Source organism: Copadichromis virginalis, linkage group LG18, assembly GCF_057382275.1.
Source record: "Copadichromis virginalis isolate Kocher_CV1m ecotype Utaka linkage group LG18, C_Virginalis_male_GT1.1, whole genome shotgun sequence".
NCBI classification, from domain to species: domain Eukaryota; kingdom Metazoa; phylum Chordata; class Actinopteri; order Cichliformes; family Cichlidae; genus Copadichromis; species Copadichromis virginalis.
The window spans coordinates 12,466,606-12,478,884 of NC_140635.1; the positions used below are offsets into that span (position 1 = coordinate 12,466,606).

General features: G+C 39.2%; 1 protein-coding gene across 1 annotated transcript in view; it reads left to right on the forward strand.

The window, feature by feature from the left end:
• The window catches only part of LOC146687394 (retinal-specific phospholipid-transporting ATPase ABCA4-like), a 43,740-nt gene extending 39,309 nt beyond the window's left edge, over positions 1-4,431 (forward strand). The window contains exons 42-49 of the mRNA XM_085438459.1: positions 279-341; positions 621-727; positions 1,412-1,553; positions 1,841-1,975; positions 2,268-2,371; positions 2,571-2,663; positions 2,804-3,053; positions 3,511-4,431. Of these exons, the coding sequence (XP_085294585.1) occupies positions 279-341; positions 621-727; positions 1,412-1,553; positions 1,841-1,975; positions 2,268-2,371; positions 2,571-2,663; positions 2,804-3,053; positions 3,511-3,627 (1,011 nt within the window). The 3' untranslated portion in view covers positions 3,628-4,431. The remainder of the gene's footprint in view (positions 1-278; positions 342-620; positions 728-1,411; positions 1,554-1,840; positions 1,976-2,267; positions 2,372-2,570; positions 2,664-2,803; positions 3,054-3,510) is intronic.
• The last annotated feature ends 7,848 nt before the right edge of the window (positions 4,432-12,279 follow it).

Here is a 12,279-nt window from a genome sequence, read left to right on the forward strand (position 1 = left end):
GCCCATAAATAACATAAGTAAATCCCTCTATGGAGACGGAGCAGGAAAGAAGGTGGGAGTTGTTTTATTTTTGTTTGTGTCTCAAGTAACGCGAGAGTGCTTTCCCGATACCAGAATCATAGAACTTTTCTTTATAAATACTGGATAGCAAACTTAATGCAGTGCTAAACATGAATTTAACTATTTTCCCAAAAAATCCACCACCTTTTTTAAACATAAATTCTTATTGTTCGAGCAGCACTACACAACTTAAATGTCTCCCTGCCTTCTCTGCACAGACGTATGTGGGCAGGAAGAGGGCAGCTGTGGACCGGATTTGTGTGGGAGTCCCTGCAGGAGAGGTAAAGTCACTGAGGACATTTATATTGAGACCTACTACTCTTTTCTATTTGCTGTCAGTTTTCTCTTTCTGCATCTCTTCAAATAAACTGACAAACTGATTTGGCATTAGAGCATTACAGCGGCATGGTAACACGCCTCGCAATTTGCAGTTCTATATTTATCTCTTCTAGTTAGTCTAATCAAGCTTGATCGAATGTGATGGAATATGAGTTTCATTCTATATAAATGGGAGTTTATTTAAGTGCATTCATAAGCCTGTTTGCGTTTTTTCCTGTTAGTGCTTTGGTCTCTTGGGAGTAAATGGAGCTGGGAAGACGACAACCTTCAAAATGCTAACTGGTGACACTGATGTCACCTCTGGAGAGGCTTCTGTGGCTGGTTACAGGTACATAAAGTTTATTCAAAAAAATGGTCCCTGGATAACAGAACACAAAATCTGTTCAGGCCTGCATCGGATGGAATTTATTCAAAAAATAGAAAACTTTGCTCTTAGTTTATCCTGCACACAGTTCCAGATGAGTGAAAACCAGAAACAGTTCACTGAATAAGACAGTTTGAATACGGGAAGGTCAACCTGACATTACCTGTGTGTTAACACCATCAGACTATTAAACTCATCACTGTGATACTCTGATTGGGGAAAAAACGCAGCCTAGGAGGGCTTGAATAACAATTAGATTTCAAAGTCTAAATTCTCATTTTGTCAAGGAGTTTCATGCCAGTTATTTGAAAATTCACAGTTTTCCCCTCAGAATACCTGCTCAGTTAAGTGGAAAATGTCTTTGAACAAAAATCTAGGGATTCAAAGAATGTGAAGCACCGATGTGTCAAATGATAGTAATTATTGTCTGACAAATATGGGCATTAAATTAAATACACTTGACAAGAAGATTAGGTAAGCAATGTTTTAGTCCCTTTCTATTGAGAGGAATCAGCTTCTGAGCTTCTTCAGATAGCTTTCTTAAATAATCTGTCCCTTCTGGAATTGATTGATGTTTTGTTATTCCTACCATGTTAGGTGCTCCGTCAGCCCACTGCACTGAATTGCATTGTTTGTCCTGTTTTGTAGCATCTTGACAGAGATTCTGGATGTGCACCAGAACATGGGCTACTGCCCTCAGTTTGATGCCATCGATGAGCTTCTTACTGGCAGGGAACATCTCTACCTTTACGCTCGTCTCAGAGGGGTGCCCGAGTCAGAGATCCCCAGAGTGAGTTGGACTCCAGCTGCTTTACATATCGAACAGGCTAAGGATGTTTTTCACTCGGCTAGTCCAGTGACACTTTAGTTCAGCAAAGCAGTAGAAATCTGCTTTGTTCATAATGGTTTTGTTCTCTTTTTTTAAATATTTGCCCATTCTTCTTTTCTGTACTAATTTTGCTCATGCATTTTATGATATTTTATGAAATGCTATCTTAACGGGTGGGTTGTCCATTATAAAAGATCACTGTTTTGGATTCAAGTAGCCACTAAAGATGAATCTTTTTCTCCATCTAGGTTGCAGAGTGGGGCATTCAGAAGCTGGGTCTGTCAGAATATGCAGGCCGCTGTGCGGGGACTTACAGTGGAGGCAACAAACGCAAACTCTCCACAGCTATTGCAATGATTGGTTGCCCGGCCCTGGTGCTGCTGGTGAGTTAGCCAGTGACGAAAAGCTCATGAGCCCATTGTTTGGGATTTTAAATTTTTATGCAGGGATTTATCAATGAAATGCTCTATGAATCCAGATGGGAAGCCATATGGGTTCAGTCAAGCCTGGCCTCGAATGTTTTATACACTGGCAAGCAACTGTGCAGATCAGTTCAAATTGGCATAAATCTGAGATCTTTGCCATATGCTGATAAAGAAAAGGTTTTGGTCTCTGTTTGCATGGAATTATGTGCTCAGACATTCAAGTTGGCTGTTTCTGGCTCTGTGCGTTTAGGACGAACCCACGACAGGGATGGATCCCCACTCTCGACGCTTCCTGTGGAATGCCATCATGAGTGTGATTCGGGATGGCAGGGCCGTGGTGCTAACGTCACACAGGTTCGCCTAATAATGAAATTAAAATCCTCTGGACACATTTGCTGCACCAGCTGACCAAACGGTTAACTGTTGATGAAATCATGGCTACATTTGCATTCACTTGATTTCGCCACAGAGGTCCATGAAATGATGATGCATTGCTCAAACATGAAACAGCAGCAGTAAAAATAAAGATGGATTATTGTTGTTTTTTTACCAGCATGGAGGAGTGTGAGGCTCTGTGCACTCGACTGGCCATCATGGTCAATGGAACCTTCAAGTGTCTGGGTACCATTCAGCATCTCAAATACAAGTAAGACATATTTTGACTGTTACTATTTAAATATATAAGTGGTCATTTAGTCACAGTGGCATTTTCTAGCTAATATCAACTAATGATAAGAGCACATAAGGAAACATGTTGAATGTTTTGATGCTGTTTCCTTCATTTAGATTTGGTGATGGCTACGTGGTCACGATGAAAATCAAGCCAGCTAAAGCAGGCTTGTCCCCAGAGCTGGAGCCTGTCGAGAGCTTTATGGAGACCAGTTTCCCTGGCTGCGTTCAGCGGGAGAAGCACTACAACACGCTGCAGTACGAGATCGCCTCATCCTCCCTAGCGAGGATATTTCAGCTGGTGGTGGCCAATAAAGACAGGCTCAGCATCGAAGACTACTCTGTTTCCCAGACAACACTGGATCAGGTTTGGATGACATACAACAATGAGAAATGACACTGTGTTAATAAAACGGAAGGGTATTTGTCCCATGACAAGGAGGCAATAACTGTCAGTTTTTGTCATAGATGAAAATATTCAATCTTTAGGTTGCAATTTTTGTCATTTATAAAGAGTACATAAATAACTAAACATATTATGCATGTAATGGAGTTTTACCATGAACAGCTAGAACTCTTATGAAAACATATTTCATATAATAGCATGGTTTATTTAAACACCATCTGTGTACACACATCTTCCCCTCCATAGGAGAGATTATAGTTGTTGATAAATATATTCATAATCTGCTAATAACTGCTGTTGTAAGCCTGACATTTAAATATCACTTATGTAGAGCTGGATATAAATAAATTATGATTCAATCCTATGCATTATAATTTATCACTTGCATTAAAATGTTGGCACACTTTCGGTTTTTCAGGTGTTTGTCAACTTTGCTAAGCAACAGGCTGGAGAGGACGAGGAGTCAACGCTACACAGACGAACGGCAGGTGGAAGAAAAGACATCAAGGTCTCACCGGTTAAGAGGAAAACATGAAAAAGTCATGCAAATGTAGAGGTGTTACTCCGCAGGGCAGTAATATACTGTAAAACCACACACCGAAATTCAACAACTTTAAATGTTTTGCTAGCCAGCTGTTTTTTTTTTTTAGAGTAGAGGTGAATGTGACCAGCTCCCTGCCAAACTGACCTGTGGAAGAGTTTGCTTCTCGAGCTACAGTCAAACTTGACAAGCTCTTGTCTGCAAGTGGAGAGTCATCTTATATAACTTTTAAAAATCAATAATGTCTGACACATTGCTTTGACCTGACACTTTCCGAATTACTTTAAACTTCAAGCTAAACAAAAGATTCTTCTGGAAAAAATTGAGTTTTTTCTGCTTAGACTGACTGGCTTGTATAAAAGTGTACATATTGTATGTTTAATGAATACACTAACAAATACCCTGTTAAGCATTATTTTTATTGTCTATTATAATGAACACCTGTCACTTTTATATATAATATTTAAATGAAGACTCATGCTATGTATTGTTGAACTGTCTAAATGCAAAACATGTTTACGATTGATTCTGTTCTTGTCAGTATTTTTTTGTTGTAATTTTATTACTATTTTCTGCTGTCTTTTACATCTACGTGCTTTGTCAAATAGCACAATGTTTTCCTCTTGGAAAAAAAAAACGTATAAAGAAGCATAGCAAGGCTGAAGAGGGAATCTATTTTGCAACTGACATCTGTTTAACATGCTTTCCACATGCTCTGTGCAGTCCCTTCTAGCTGATTCGCACTTCCATCAGTCACAAATAAAGGAGTTTCATGAGCTATATATGAAGTGTGGTGTAATGTAAATGTGAAGTGCTGTATTTCCTATTAAATATTTCAGCCTTCCCGTGCTTCTTTCAAAGCTCCTTGGTGTTATGGTGGGATGCTCAAAAAGAGGAACTGAAAGGCTTTTCACATTGCTGACCTACAGTGACTCCACTGACCTCCATTCTAAAGCTAAGGAAGCAACTACGCAGATCAGTTGAGTCAGTGGCTACGAGACGGCTTTGCATCGGGGGCCAAGGCGACACTGTGCTGAGTGGCTTGTCACAACCTGGATTTTTCTGACACATAGTCCAATTACTGTTCTCCTTCAGTGAGTGGTGGTGTCATTGCCTCAGGCTGCCCATAAGTCTGAATTCCATTGGCTACCTCAAAGAAACAGAAGGATGATGGCACTGTGCAATTTCAAGGCTGCTAATGAATTCTCTGGTGGGGATCTGATGCTCACTCTCTGCCCATATGCTCATCTGGATGAGGCTGATGAGCATGAGTAGCACGCTGTGGGAGAGCAAACAAGTCATGCATCAACAGTGCGTCCAGAAAGTATTCACAGCACTTTACTTGTTCCACATTTTATGATGTTATAGCCTTATTCCAAAATGGATTCAATTCATTTTTCACTTCAAAATTCTACATACAATAGCCCATAATGACAAAGTGGGGAAAAAAAAGTTTGCTTGAAATTCTTGCAAATACAGTACGATGGTTAGTACTGTCTCACAGTAAGAAGATCCTGGGTTAAAATCCACCATCTGGCCTTTGTGTGTGCAGTTTGCAGATTCTCCCTGTGTTTGCAGTCTAAAGACATGCACCTAGTGGGGTTAGGTTAATTGGTGATTCTAAATTGTCCATAGGTGTGGATTCGAGTGCAAATGTCTCTGTGTTAGCCCTGCAGCAGACTGGCAACCTGTCCATGGTGTACTCTGCCTTTCACCCTATGGTAGCTGAGATCTGCTCCAGCCCCCCCTGCAACCCTGACTGGATGTATGGACGGATATTACAAATAAAAGACATAAAATGACAAATGATCATCTGTCAGATGTTCCTACAACCTGATTGGAGTACACCTGTGGGAAAGTCAGGTGACTTGACAAAATTTAGAAAAGCACATATCTGTCGACATAAGATAGTTCACAGTGCATGTCAAAGCACAAACCAGGCCATGAAGTTCAATACTGTCTACAGACAATTGTCTGTACATCAGAGACAAGATTATTTTGACGTACAGATCTGCAGAAGGATACAGTGGCCTCCATCATCTTTACACGGAACCACATTTTGGAACCACCAGGACTCTTCCCAGAACTAAGGCTGAGCGATTGGGGTTGAAAGCCCTTAGTTAGGCTCAAGGCAAAGATGAATGTAGCAACATACAGATATATTCTTGATGAAAGTGCAGAGTGCTCAGGACCTTGAACTGGGACAAAGGTTCATCTTCAAACAGGACAATGACTCTAAACACCCAGCCAAGATAACAAAGGAGTAACTTCAGCACGACTCTCTGGACAGATCTGATAATGGCTGTGTACCAAAGCCACCCATCAAACTTGATGGAGTTCATGAGGTTCTGTAAAGAAGAATGGGAGAAAATGCCCAAAAATAGGAATGCCAAGCTCGTAGCATCACACTCAAAAAGACTTGAGGCAGTAATTGGTACCAAAGGTGCTTCAAGGAAGTACTGAGCAAAGGCTGTGAATACTTATGTACATGTTACATTTTACTTCTTTATGTCTATACTTATAGATATCTATTACTTACATTGGAATAGTAGTGGTAGAATAGTTAAATTTATGTCTTGCATATTTCCACAACCATATCCATAATCACATACCGTGTATGCCACCGTTGTATATAGTGTATTATCTTACTTATTTTATATTTGTTTGTATTTTCCTTCTGCTATCAGTACCTGAGCTGAGGTAACGTAAGAATTTTCCCACCGTGGGATCAACAAAGTCTTATCTTATCTTATGTTTTACAAATTTGTAGAGAATTTCAAGCTAAAATGTTTTCACTTTATCATGGTGAGGTATTGTGTGTAGACTTTCAAGGTAAAAAAAAAAAGAATTTTGGAACAAGGTGTTAATATGACAACATATGGATCAAATGAAGCGCTGTGAATACTATCTGGATGCCTGTTGTTGAATCCTGAATGAGGCCGACTTAAACATTGAGATTATCTTCAGTGCAGCTGAATCAAGAAGCCACATTTTGAATATACAGAACAGTGTGGAAAACTTAAACCTGTATTATTACATTTTAACTTTCATTTTATTCATTTATCTTTATTTTTTTTACATTGCAACTGAAGACCAGAAATCTTATCTTATCATCTTATCCCAGCTGTCACAGGCCAAGAGACAGGGTACAGTTTTCCAATTTGTCACAGACGCCTCTTTCTGTCATGTTGGGTGACATAAACTGTGTTTCACAAATTTTTTTTTCATATGATGTAGTAGCAAATACTGTATTTTCCATAGCAGCATATTGAATTGAGAGCATTATACTGAGTTACAAGAAATTAAACATGTTACATAATTGAAATGTCCTCTTTTGTGATCAGATCAACCATTAGGTCATGCCATAGTTGTTCTCTTATTTAAAGCCCTTTTTTCTGATCTTGTGGAAAGAAAATCACTCTACTGGAACTGTTGTTAATGTCAAACTTCTTGATGCTTGTTTTAATTTGTCTCTTTTCCATCATGCCTGTCAGCCAATTGCCCATAACTGGAATTTAATAGTCTTTCAAGCCCTTGAAAAAGAGGTTTCCTGTTATTTCCAGTAAAAAATCTCTTAATCCATGTGATGCTTACATCTGATTATCAGATATTCTTGCAAAGTGTTGCGTATGTGCACCAGCAGCCACGCAAGATTTTCTGCAACAAAGATAAATACTCTTGTGTGAAACATGCCATGGTAATAAATACACAAATCTGACAAGGCTTACTATCTGATACTGATTTCTCTTTGACACCCTTTGGTGTCAGACAAATACACAGTGACAAACTTATCAAGACCTTCTCAAACAGCATCATTTAAGCATGTAGAATTGGCATCTTTAGATGTTCAAGCTGCCTGCGGTGTGATGCAATCAGGAGCACTCACGCACTTTAAATGAAAAAGGGCTCAACAACAATTTGAAATGTTAGTTAACTAGTCATAGGGGGTGTTACTGTGCCTGTGGAAAAGTGAGTATTGTGGCTGCTGTGGGTCTTAGGGAGCTTTGCCACTTCAGTGGATACTCTGAGAAAGTTAAGAGCAAGAGAAGCCACTGTTACATGCTGTTACATGCTGCTGCTGTGGACCTGAAATGAAATGGACGTTTTCAAATGTGCCACAGTGACCATTAGGATTATAGAAGGTGTAGGAAAGAGTGTTTAAATCTCTTCTGCATGTGTTCAGATTGTTTTAGTGAGCAGATTTTAGTGATCCATTGATGATTTGTAATTTGCATGCAAAGCTTAAGTCATGTCTCACTGCATGCAGTGGACAAGGGGTCCTTTTGAGTTTAATGCTATTTTTTAATCTTTTCTTTCTTTCTTTTTTTTAAACTTGTGGGTCAGAGCGGCAGATATTTTGTGTCACAAGTTTAATTGGGAGCATAGTTGAAGGATGGACTCGGAGAAGGTTAGTGGTGTATCTGTGTTCAGAGAGGGGAGTGAATAAACTTCTGGATGAAAGACGGCGCTTCCGTCTGAGGTTAAGCTGATGAAAATTGTGTATCGAAGTTGGTGAACATTATTTTTATTATGTGAGAGAGTTAGGAATTGGAAAAGGAGAGCCAGACATTGGACTGATACTTATACAGCACCTTTCCACTCAAATTCCACACTTTCTACTACAAGTGAGTAATTCCTACACACAAATATTCCTGTAGCACTTTTGTCTATGCCTAAGCACATTCTGATATTCACATAAATGCAATGGGGGCAATGTGGGGTATCTTCCCCAAGAATACTTTGTTGCGTGGACTGCAAGAGTCTGGGATTGACTCACCTGATCCAGCTTCCTACAGGAGGAAATAGTTGGCTTGATTTCTGTGGACAAAAGGACCTTAGTTAGTTTTACTGACTAGTTTTTCTTTTTCTCCCCCTCTTTTTTGGATTAGCATCTTCCAATTTTTCCCACTCTTCTAATTTGCTTTCAAAGTGTTCCTTTACCATTTTTAAACAGTGTATATATGATAGCAACTATCTGTAAGTGTTGAGCAGCACCATCCTCTGACATGTAGACGTTGCTGTGTGACCGATGAAAAGTATGGAAAGCAAAGACAATATTGAAACATTTTGCACTCTTGGAATGATTTCAGTTATGTTCACTCAGCTCTGCAAAGTTTTTGTCTTCTTTTTCTTTTCCACCTTCTTCTTGGTTGGTATGCGGGATTTGCATATATAACAGATATAGTGTTGCAACACTTGGTTGACCATCTGTACCTAAAGTAAGTGGATAAAATGTCAGGTGTTGCATTTTTGGATTTGACAGTATATTTTATTTTGCTCACCGACATGTCAGTTGTATTTATCATTTACTCCATAGCTGACATTTCAACAGTTTTCATCTGACTCTACATACTCCGTGTTTGTCAGCATTTACACATCCAGTGGCATTTTCATTGCCTTCATTCCTTAAACTGAGTGATCATCAGCTTTAGGTGGTAATCCAGGTGATGTCTCAGATATCTCAGCTGCTCTCAAACACAAGGTCTTTACCTTTGAATCAAAAAGTATTTCACAACTTTCACATTGAAGCAGAATTCATGTATTTTCCTAGCTAGAACTTAAACTCACTTTAACGGAGATCCTTCAGTTTATTTGCATTTTTTGCTTTTATCTCAACTAGTCGAGCTTTAATTTGAATCAATAATTCAACTTTACATATAAAGAACTTTAAATGTTGTAAATGTAGTCATTTGTAGTCATCAAATGTTGTCCAGTTTTGTCATTCTAGTTTTGTTCTAGTTATTGCATTTTGACTGATTCTTCAGCTAAAATTTAAAGCTGCTATAGTTGCGTTTTTCCATAATTACCAAACTAGATTTCTGTCATCTGCAATCCATATTCTGGCTACACCAGAAGCTGGAGTTGCTCAATTGCAGACTCAGTATCTGATGGCCAAACATAGTGGTGGGATGGTAAAGACCTAAAACAGAGTGAATAGACTTACATTTACACGCTTTAATTATACAGAGCAACACAGCAAGATAAAGAAAGCAGCACATAAATCAGCCTTTACAATAAACTATTCATACCTTCAGTGTATTGGACCAGAATCAGACAAGTGAGAGGGAACACATTCATCAATACAGTCTGAGAAAAGTCTCAGCTGTTTCCTAAATTAGCCCAATCATGGCGTTTCCACCTAGAAAGCAGGAATCATCAGTCATTTGTTGATAATCAATCTGTGACTGTACTGACCGAGTCAAACGTTTGGAACGAGATATATTCCAGAATGCAGCAAATGATGAGCACTCTGTATTATATTTCTGAGAACTCAGTGACTGCTTTGAAAGTTTTTCATGGTTTTTGAAGATGCTTTTGTCAAAAATGTGCCCCGTAATCAACCACACGAGGGCAATAATTTTATTAAAATATCCAACCAATGTCTTATGTCAACAACGTGAAGTATTTCTTCTGAGGCATCCCACTGTTATCGACTCAGTTCTGTGCCCCGAACCTTCAGGAGGTGTCTTTTGAAGTCTGAGGGATGTGTGGGCTCATAGAAGGAATTGCTGATCAAGTGTGCTTTTAAAGTACATCAGCACTGTGCAGCCAGCCTGCATCTTCTTGCCTATATGTGTGTTTTTGTCTCAGCTGCAGGAGCCGCTCTTGAGAGATCTTGAGCAAATATTTCTCTCTAACCCTCCCACAGCTGCTCCACATTAAATATTTTTCATGTTGCATAAAATGTAACTTATGTTGTTCGAATTTTAGCTCTGGTGGATGATTATCTCAGAAATAATTGCGAAAATTTTGCTTTTGTGAATTACTTTTATTATTCATAATCAGTCATAACATATTTTTGTGAAAACTTGATCTTGTCAAGTTCTCTAGGTGTGCCCTTCACTCACAAAAATCCAAAACACGAGGGCATTAGCATTCAGAATGCACACCGTAGATAAAAAACAGTCTCAAAGTGAAGTCACTTAGGACTCGTGGGACTGACGGAAGAATATGAAGCTATGCTGATGGATTGGGTTTGTTAGGCGAAATAGGGACAGAAAAAAAGAAGTTTCTGGAGTTTGTCTCGTTAAAGGCGCCTTGTCAGCAAGCGAGATAATATGGTCTGGGTGTGTGGGCTTGTGTCATCCACAGGGACAAAAATAAGCCAGCTTTAATCAATAGTAGAGTTGGCTCATCATTAGTTTGCCATTCTTGCCCTCTTGCTGATGTGAATACCAATTTCAAAACTCTGTGTGTTTAGGCTATCATTTACTGTGGCACACTGTCAACATTTTCACAACTGTGGCTCAGGAAACACTTTGGTGCCATCAGTTTAATGTTCTCCCAAGGTGTCTCATCAGCTCAGCTCGGCACACAGAAACTCAAAATCCTGAGACAGAATGCGTTTGCTTCTCTGCAGCCATGATTACCATAAACCTCTAGCCAAGGTGCCGTAGTGATATAGTGAGCCATTAGAGATATGACAAATACATTCATTAGCTTCCTCACAGCACCTCAGCTCCATGCTGTTACTCCCGGGGGTGAACTACCTTTTTGCCTCCAAAAGGTAGAGGTATTGACCCCAGGGGTAATAGAAGATGATTGAAAAAGATGGATCTGGAAGAGCTACCTTCAAGTGCTGTTCTTGGCCTATTGATTATGAAAAATCTCAGAAAGTGTGTGTGTGTGTGTGTGTGTGTGTGTGTGTGTGTGTGTGTGTGTGTGTGTGTGTGTGTGAGTGGGGGGTGTCATAAAAAGCTCATAAAAAATGGAGAATTTTCTCAAAACTTCTGTATGCACTATATTACTGTGTGCAAAATGATTCATCTGTGTTGCTATAGGTCTACCTACCTACCAAGCTTCCTTGGTTGTTTAATACTGTAATGATTCATCTGAATGTTGATAAGACACTAAATTTGCTTTCACTCGTGCCATATTTTGGCAAGCATTACACAAGGAAGTATTTTTAAACAAGTCTTTGTGACGGTAAGGATGATTCAGTTAAATCTGAAGGGAGGCACCGTCATACAAATGGAAAAATGGGCTGAAGCAGCCATGGCTCAGCTGGTAGAGTGGGTGGCCATTGAAGTGTGAGTGTGTGTTAAAAGGTAGTGTGTATGTGCTGACCATTTCCTGTTTACTGTAATTAAACAAAGGGGTTTTGGAGAGCATTGGTGGAGGTAGGCCATTAGCCATTGTTTTTTTTCCATTTGTTTCCAATTTTATTTTATATTTTTACTGGTTAGCACTGTAGCCTCACATCAAGAGGGTCCTAGGAGTTTTCTCCAGGAGCTTCAGGGGGTCTTGGTAAGGTGATTCTTGCAAAAGACTTTTAATTTTTTTTTTTAAAATCTCAACAGTTACACTTCCTTTTTAAGCAAGATAGAAAATAAATGAAGAAGCAAGATCTATCTGGGGTAAAATGGTGAGCTGCCAGTCAAACATACCGTTTCATTTGGCTAATAGCTCAAAGGCTCCACAATGGATGGAATAACTTGCACTATCAGATACTGTATGATATAGTATTATTGACAGTAATTAGGTCAACCTCGCAGACTGTGTTGTCACCGGACGCTCTGAAATATTCAGATTTTGAATGCTCTATTAGATACTCCACAAAGTGCATAATAGGTTAGCTCAACCATAGATTCAATTGTGGAAACTGAACTATGAATAGTTCCCTGTTAAAGGTCACTCAAACCTCAT